Here is an 8537-nt window from a genome sequence, read left to right as displayed (position 1 = left end):
CTTGATCACAAGAACCAAGTTTGGTTAAAAAGAAAACTAGACATCGTAAAATAAAAGGTGCCCACACATTGGTAGCATATGTCCATAATCCTTTCTTAAAAGTGATTATTCATAGAATTAATTAACTTCAAAAGTGGTTATTCACTACATGTTCTTTTGGCTTTGGGTTATTGCTTTACCCTTTAAGCAAGGAGCATCTTACATTCTTTTTCTTCTTTCTTTCTTTATTATTTCTTTTTCCTCTTTTTTTAGTTGTTCTCTTCATGAATTTTGCTTTTTAGGCTTTTATGATTGAAAGTTTATTGCCAATATACAAGTCTATCCATCAAAAATCTTTTATAAATAGTTGCAAATATAATAATTAGGTCTTTCAATTGCACCCAAAATATTAGTAGATATAGCAAAATTTAAATCCAATCTTCGAAGTCTATTAGTGACGGACTACATAGTTATAAAGAATCTATCACTAATAGATTTTTACTATGTTTACAATTCTTTAAAAATATTATTATACACTTAATTATTAGTCCTAAAAATATTACATATTCCAATTACCCTCGTAAATCTCCTCTTAGTTATATATGTATATATGAAACATTCAACCTCAATATGTTAGGTTGAGAGCTAATCCTCTCCCTTAATATGTTTATCTCCCTTCTCACTTTTGTATCACAATTTCTTAACATATTTTTCTAAAAAATATATAAATAACCCATGGAAGAGACTTATACCTTTTTTAGGAAGAGGTAAAGAAGAGATATACTTTTTAAGACAAATATCAATTTAAATCTATAAACTTTGAAGGTTGTATCAAAAACTCTAAACTAATAAATAATTGTATTGACTTAAACCTTGAACTTTGTGAATTGTATCGATTTAAATCCTAAATTAATAATCGTATCAATTTAAACCCTAAATTTTAAAAGTTGTATCAAATTAAACCCTTCATTATGTTTTGTGTGATATTTTTCAAACTAAATCTGAAAAAATGTTAAATTGATATAATTATGAAAGTTTAGAGTTTAAAGTATGTTAATACATACTTATAAAAGTTCAAAGTTTAAATTAATACAACGTCTAAAGTTTAATAGTATAAATTAAAATTTTCCCTACTTTTCATTTTTTATTTTTTGAAATTAACTAAGAGACCATACTTTTTTGAAAGGTATTGTAATTAAAGTGTAGATGAGAGAATCGAATCTCAAACCTCGAGGTCAATAGTACAAAAATAATACCAGTTGAATTACGCTCTTGTCGGCCATACTTAGATGAACAACAAAAGTAACATTAATAACCCATTACCATTGCCAAAAGCTATATTCATAAACATTACAACTTGACATTTTTTCATCTAATAAAATCCATAACCTTAGGAGACACCTTACAAACTTTGCCCCAAAAAACATTTCCCTTTAAAGCTTAAATAATTTAACTTTAATACCAAAAAAAAAAAAATGGAAAAAACCACTCCCCACCCATCCAAGTTAATAATGTAGGGGCTTCGAGCAGCCCTTTTAGTCATGTGCCCTCACGTTTTTCTTTAAAAATAAAAACTAAAAAAGATTTTTTTTTTTTTAAAAAAAAAAAGGCTTTTTTTTTTCTTTTTCATTTTTTAAATAGAAAATAAGCCCAAAGGGGTGCCCCCCCCTCCATTTAGAGGGAAAGTGTCGTTCCAGTTAGAGCTGGCCAAAAGAGTGAGCCAGGTAAGCAAGTGACCCCACAAGTGGTGCATTAATATACGTGGCAGGCTCAGACTGCTCGTAATCCGACCGTTGATCTGGGAACCTGTCGTTCTGATCGGGCCCACCCACTACTGCTCCAATCAGCAGGTTTGGATTCGGTGCTGCCGAGTTCATTACACTGAACCCTGCTGAGCATTGGATCTTCGTTGGATGAGCTCCAATCGACGGTAGTGATGATCCCCTGTGATGGATCCTTTTTGGGTACCTTGTTCCATACCCCACCATGTACGACATCTTTACAGGGTTGTCCCCAAGAAGATAGTCCACCTATACCACTCAAATTATAAAAAAATAACTCATAAAATTGATATTAAAGCCCAGTTTCAGATTAATTATAAAATTGTTAAAATCATTACAATCCGATTTTTAATCATTTTCAGAGTGATTTTTTAACATCAAAAAAGTAATAAGAAAAAAAATATTAATTTTACTCTTACCAAATAGAATGTTGCAATAATTTCACCCTCAACTTTGTTATGGTGTATTAAAAAAGACTCACATGAAATGAGTTGAATTTCCAAGATATTTTGTGATTTTTTTGTTTTTTTTAAAAAAATTAAGTCTATTATATTCATTTTATATCTAATATATTTAGTTTTATATCTACTTTGTACCAATATTTTAAAAAAAACTAAACAAACTTACTTTCTACCAATGTTTCAACGAAGAATTAAAATTTTTGACAATTAAAAAGAAAAAAGAAAAAAGAAATCAAATAGTTACTAAAAGAATGAGTACCAACTAAAATAGTATCGCTGGAGATTCGGAAAATACCTGTTTCTTGGCAATGGAGCGGAGGGTTTTGGGGGTGATGGTGGTGCCGGCGCAGTTAGCAACCATATGGGCGGAGGTCAAGTATTTGGCATAAGTTAAGAGGAGGAATGAAGTGGATGTTACATATTGCATATTACTGTCGTTCATTTTGAACAGCAACCCTCCTTCACAAACGGTAAAAAGAAAATTTTGAACTTTTTGTCTTTTTTTTTTTTTTTCCTACTATTATACCTAAAATAAAATGAAAAAAAGTAGCCGTTAATCATCAAAATCAAAAAAGAAAACCTGGAGTGTATTTGGTAGAGGAGAAAGAAGCTCCAGGAATGAGAGAGCAAATGAAATTATCAGCATGCCCTTTGTAATCATGGAGAGATTTCATCTTTTGCACCAAAAAAGCCTGTAAGCACATCAAACAACAAAATTTTGTTACTAACAAAACAGAATTGTTTAGACTGGAAGGGAACAATGTCATTCTATTTGTCGACCTTGGAGAGAAGGATTCTCGCTCCAACGTGCTTGTTATCCCAGCCGAAAGTGTTATCGTACTCGCCGGCACCGAGTGTCTGTCCATTTACTTGAATGTAGTTGAGGTATTTGGGGTTTTTGGTAGCTCTCTGAAGCCAAGCAGCACCCCACAGAAGCTCATCCTGCAACGCAACACATTTTCTTAAAACCTCTCTTTTTATTGTTCTCATTCAAATGGAATGGTTTTGTATTTTTGTGTTTTACCTGATATCCAGAGTAAGAACAGTAAAATGGGCACACGTATTTCTTCAATCCAGTGCTGTAAGACCCTCTATACTTATCAGCAAACTCAAAGACCTTCACACACAAAAGAAAAATGATAAAAGAATAGAACTTTCATCAAAGTGCTCTGTTTTACTCTGTTTCTCTAAAGCTATGAAGGTTAGTTTTTTACATACTCTCATGGCTCTTCTGACTAGAATCTTTGAGTAGATGGGATCACTTCGGCGGAAAACCAGTGATGCGGCAGCAAGTGCGGCGGCGGTCTCGGCAGCGACCTCGGAGCCAGGGTTGTTTTTATCCACTTTGAAAACACTCCGGGGAGTGTCCATATCCTCTGGCCTTTCCCAGCAGGCATGGTCTTTGTTAGCGTCTCCGACTTGAACATAAATAGTGTCGGGGTGAACGGTGGCTTTGAGGAGATAATCAGGGGCCCAACGAATGGCTTGTTTAGCATTCTGAAGCTCTCCTTTCATCAATCCACCAAACTCGAGAACACTCCATGAAAGCATGGTGGTGGTGAAAGCCATTGGAAACCCAAACTTCACATTGTCGCCGGCGTCGTAGTAGCCACCGACTAAATCAACCTACATTGTCAAGAACCCACTTTCAGAAGTTCACATTATGAGTTCAAGCAAATAATCATAACAAAAATGGTTAAGTGGGAATGTGTCTGTGTGTGTGTGTTAAGTACCTTCATGGCAGCGCCGTCGGAGAGGCCGGAGTTCCGCCGCCATGACATTCTCTGGTTAGGCGGGAGCCTGCCGGACCTTTGGCCTTCAAAGAAGAGGATGGATTTGGTGAGGGCGTCTCTGTAGTTATGGTGGGCAGAACGAGGATGACGGTGAAAAGGGAAGCCATTGTTGCAGGGGAAGAAGCAGAGGAGGAGAAAAAACAGAGCTCTGAGGGCAGCCATTGATGGGAGCTCTGAGGGAAAGGCTGAGGAGCAGCTTTCTCTGCTACTGATGAGTATATTTATAAAGGAAAAGGAAGAAGGGGGTTTAATGTTGGAAAGTGAAACGGGATTTGAGGGAAGACATAATTATTATTGTTAAAGAAACATGCTTTGAAAGTTTGAAGGAAGGAATTCAGTTCAATTTAAGGTTAAATTAATATTTTTGTTTACATACTTTCAATACATTTTAAAAAGACAAATTACATAAATCTAAGTTACAATTATACTCTCTAAATTGAATCTTTAAACTTAGATAATCGAAGAAATTGTAACAATTGTATAAGTTTAAGAGTTTAATTTTTATCATTCGGACTTACAATTTCTACCACTAATGTATGTTTGAAGGTCTAATTCTACCCGTTACAAAAGTTTAAGAATCCAATATTTACGATTGAAAGTTTAAAGTATAATTACAACTATCACCATATTTTAAGAGTAGTTTTTGTAATTTGTCTATCCTAAAATTAGTTTTGGACCTTAAATAAATTTTAAATTTTAACTTTTAAAGTTAATCCCTTTTTTTGTTAAAATTGATTTATAAAAATAAATAAAAAAAAAAAAAAGACTTAACTATGAAGGGTATTTGGCCCCCAAGTTAGGTTGGGTTGGCTGGATTAAAAAACTCGCTCATCCTTTGATTCCTTAATAATTAAATATGTTTATTATCTTGATATTTGCATTAATTTACATATCTCATCTTGTTATTGGCTTCAACTCTCCTATTACCCTTCTCGTATAATAATTACTAACTCAACTTTGTACGCTAAACGTTGCTACGAATAAGAGTGTATAGATAAATTTGAAAATTGAGTACAAGTTGTACAACCACCAAGATATATTTTATTGTTTTTTTTTTCTTCTTTCTTTAAAGTGATTTGAGTGTTGAAGTGAGTTGGAGGAGTTTGTTTCTGTGGTGTTGGGAAGTTCCCTTTGCCCCGAAAATTGGAATCACAACAGAGAATTAATGAGTTTGTGACCAGGCAAGCATTCTTGCCATTTCTTTTTTGCTATTTTTAATGTTATTTGAAAAAAAATATTATTTATGTTATTTGATTTTTTTTGGTACAATATATTTGAAAATTTTGAATCACATATTTTTGGTCAATCTATATTATATGTCAGTTATATTTGTTTCATTTGACAATAAATCGACTTCTTTAAAAGGAGATTATGATTATATAGTATTACAAAGAGTTTCACTACTTTACATCTTTGGATGTATGTATTACATAGTAGATACGTATTGACTTATGAATTATGAGCAAGTAGGTATTATCTTCATAAAAAGGAAAATATTCTCTCCTTAACGTTTACCACCATTAAAAATCCAACGTTATTGTACATAGTTTATTTATTTGACATCCAAATAAAATAATTTAACGATAATTGATCTATACTTCTTTTTTTATTTATTTATTTTTTTTTAGAAAGCATCAAAACATTTATGGTGTATAATCCTCTTTAACATAGTTTCAAAATTTTAAATTTGACTTTTTCTCATCTTTAAGACGTTATTGTACTATTTATTCTTTTGAATTTAAAGTCACGTTTACCAATCCTTAATGAAAATTGTCTTACTTATTATCTAGGACCCTCACATTAATTTTTTTCTACCCTATATCATTTTTAGATTCTCTTTCCTTTGATCTAAGGAGTGTTTGGAGCACGGGATGGAGTTGTGAACTCCATGAAATTATGGAATTTGGAGAGTTTTGAACTCTAGGGGCCTATGGTATAAGGAATTAATAAGGCATAAAATTGATGTGTTTTAGATGTGCCCACAGATTTCTTAGGCAAAACAAAAAGTCTACTTTCCAACTTCTTGATCCAAACATCCATAAATTTTTTTTTCTACGCCTCACAGGCTTTAGATCTACTTCTCCCTCTCTCGTACCAATTTTTTTTAACCAAACTCATACTTTCTCTTCTGCAATTTAGAAGAAGAAGAAAAAAAAAAAAAAAAAAACCCAAAAAACACAAGATTGATGAAAACCCACAAGACTCATATAAATAGAAGATCTCTCCTCTCTCCATATTTTCCCCTGGCCCCAATTTCTGCAGTCCGAGAAAAAATCCAAGAAAATTTAGACAATTTATCAAACTCAGATGATGCATAGACATGTTTACGGGATGGGACCGGGTCGGGATGTCATTTTCCATCCCGTCCCCGCTCCCCATTTCATTCTCCATTTCCGTGAAATTTTCCACGGGGATCGAGTTCCTGGGGAATTTTTCTCTGCTATTTTTTTTTGTTTTTGTAAAAAACCAATTAATTTAAATCACCAATGTGAGAAAATTTTAATTAAATAATTAACGTTATCACTAAATTGTTTATTATCGTTAGTTTTATATGACAATTTGAATTTAAAAATAAATTACTCAAATTTTGGCATAAAAAAAAGCTAATTAATTTTTTAGTAGAAATAAATAAATAAAAATCAAATTATTCACATATATAATATAAATTTAAACATATTCATTATGTTTCCCAATAAATAATCAAATTTGAAATTTAAATGTAATATTTATGTAATAATAATAATAACATAACATTAGATAATTATACTAAATAAATATGTAAAAGCTAATTGAGACGGTGTCGGGGACGGGGAATGCTCTCATTTAGCTTACGGGAAAAAAAAAATTCCCACTCCCTTTCCCATTTCCTGCCTAATTGGGGAATTCCCATGGGGTCTGTCCCCGTAGAAAAATTGGACATCTCTAATAATGTGTACTGATCAACTAATATTTTTAATAGAATTGAAGATAGAGGAAGAGAGTTTTAAGGGGTGTGAAAGAAGAGTTACCTAACACAACATGTAATAAGTTACAACAATTCTAATGACATCAAAATAAATACAGATAATAAAGCCATAGAATAGAACACAAAGTTTGATATTTCAGTTCATTATAATAGTACTTACGTCTAGGAGACAGTGTGCCCATGAAAAGATATTTGCACTAATTAAAAAGTTAAGTAATTAAAATGTTGTAATTATCTGTCAAAGGCATTTACAGTGACACACACATCCTAACATGGTGAAAGAAAACTTATGCCCCCAAGTGTGAAACTCCCTCTCAATGATAACTTCAATATCTCCAACTTCAAATGAATAGCCTTTCACTTGGAATACTTAGCTCCCCTAAACATGAGAATCTCTTCTCAAGTTGCAATAGACGTTTCAAGATAATCTAGAGAACCATTCAAGATCGACAATAGCAAAAGCTTCACAATAATCTTCTTTTCATAACAACACAAAAATGGCTCAAAGATGCCACCAAAGTTGTAGCCGTAAAAGGCATAAAACAGTCTCATATATATGTACGACAAAAAGGATAAATAGATTAGGGTCATAGCCAGTCGAGCACAGAGAAGGAAATAATCCTTAGGAATAAACACCCAGAATTTTTCAGATAATAAAAAAAATATTCAGCCAGTATCAAATTTAGGAGAGACATTCTCTTGAATAACATAGAAAAAAAAAATGACAAACATCTTAAGAGACAATATCTACAACATCCTCAAAAAATATAGACAATACCAAAACTTAACAGGAAGGGTAAAATGTAAGATTGAAAAAGCATACCGCAAAAAATGTGAGAACAAAGCTATGGTTATTGTATTTTTTGTCTTCGTTTTTAAGCAGCATCATCATCTTCCTCCTCCTCATGTTTGGTAAAAAAAAAAAAAATTGTTTCTCGCTCAAGGAATATATATATATATATATATATTAATCCATTTTATAGATATATATTTAGCAAAAGCATGATTTGAAATTATGAAATTATGAAATTGTGTCTCACAAATACAATAATAGTCCTCTATATATATATATATATATATATATATATATATATACACACATTTTGCAACAAAAGCACAACTTGCAATTTTAGCGATAGCATGATTTGAAATTGTATCACGGTAACCCCTTTTTTGTTAGTGATAGCGAGATGAAGAGACAATGATAGATTTTGAAGATTTTTATTTTAATGTGATCATTCTAACTTTATATTTTTTTTTTAAAAAAAAAAAAAAACCATTATCTAATTAAATCAAATTTGTAAATTCAGATTTTAATTGTCTACCAATCATAATTTAGCAAGAAAGAATCCATTTATTTATATTCAAAAAAGGGAAAAAAAAAAACTATAACCAAATTGAAATTGGATTAGATGAGTATAATCAAAATAATTACTATTTTATTTTTTAAATTTTGTATCTTTTATATTCGGGTATTAGATATTTTGCAAGTATTATATTTTGAATATGTAAATAAAATTTTTTTTAAAAAAAGTATATTTTAATTTATGTAGCATTA

The 8537-nt window shown here is 31.5% G+C and overlaps 1 protein-coding gene across 1 annotated transcript; it reads right to left on the bottom strand.

Moving 5' to 3' along the window:
* Window positions 1-1282: 1282 nt before the first annotated feature.
* LOC120085280 (endoglucanase 17-like) lies at window positions 1283-4233 on the bottom strand. Its single transcript, XM_039041189.2, has 7 exons — window positions 3955-4233; window positions 3440-3847; window positions 3246-3338; window positions 3002-3163; window positions 2802-2913; window positions 2517-2680; window positions 1283-2009 (listed from the first exon to the last, which is right to left on the bottom strand). The coding sequence occupies exons 1-7, from the start codon at window positions 4174-4176 to the stop codon at window positions 1677-1679; spliced, it is 1494 nt and encodes a 497-aa protein (XP_038897117.1). The 5' UTR covers window positions 4177-4233; the 3' UTR covers window positions 1283-1676.
* Window positions 4234-8537: the final 4304 nt, after the last annotated feature.

The sequence above is a fragment of the Benincasa hispida genome, chromosome 9 (assembly GCF_027475165.1).
Source record: "Benincasa hispida cultivar pf3 chromosome 9, pf3_genome.v1.1, whole genome shotgun sequence".
Lineage (NCBI taxonomy): Eukaryota > Viridiplantae > Streptophyta > Magnoliopsida > Cucurbitales > Cucurbitaceae > Benincasa > Benincasa hispida.
This window is presented reverse-complemented; position numbering and strand designations above follow the sequence as displayed.

Coding starts and splice junctions, on each gene's coding strand:
- LOC120085280 (XM_039041189.2), bottom strand. CDS start 4,176: ATGGCTGCCCTCAGAGCTCTGTTTTTTCTCCTCCTCTGCTTCTTCCCC. Junction 3,848..3,954: donor CCGACGGCGCTGCCATGAAG/GTACTTAACACA, acceptor TTGACAATGTAG/GTTGATTTAGTCGGTGGCTA. Junction 2,914..3,001: donor CGAGAATCCTTCTCTCCAAG/GTCGACAAATAG, acceptor ATGTGCTTACAG/GCTTTTTTGGTGCAAAAGAT.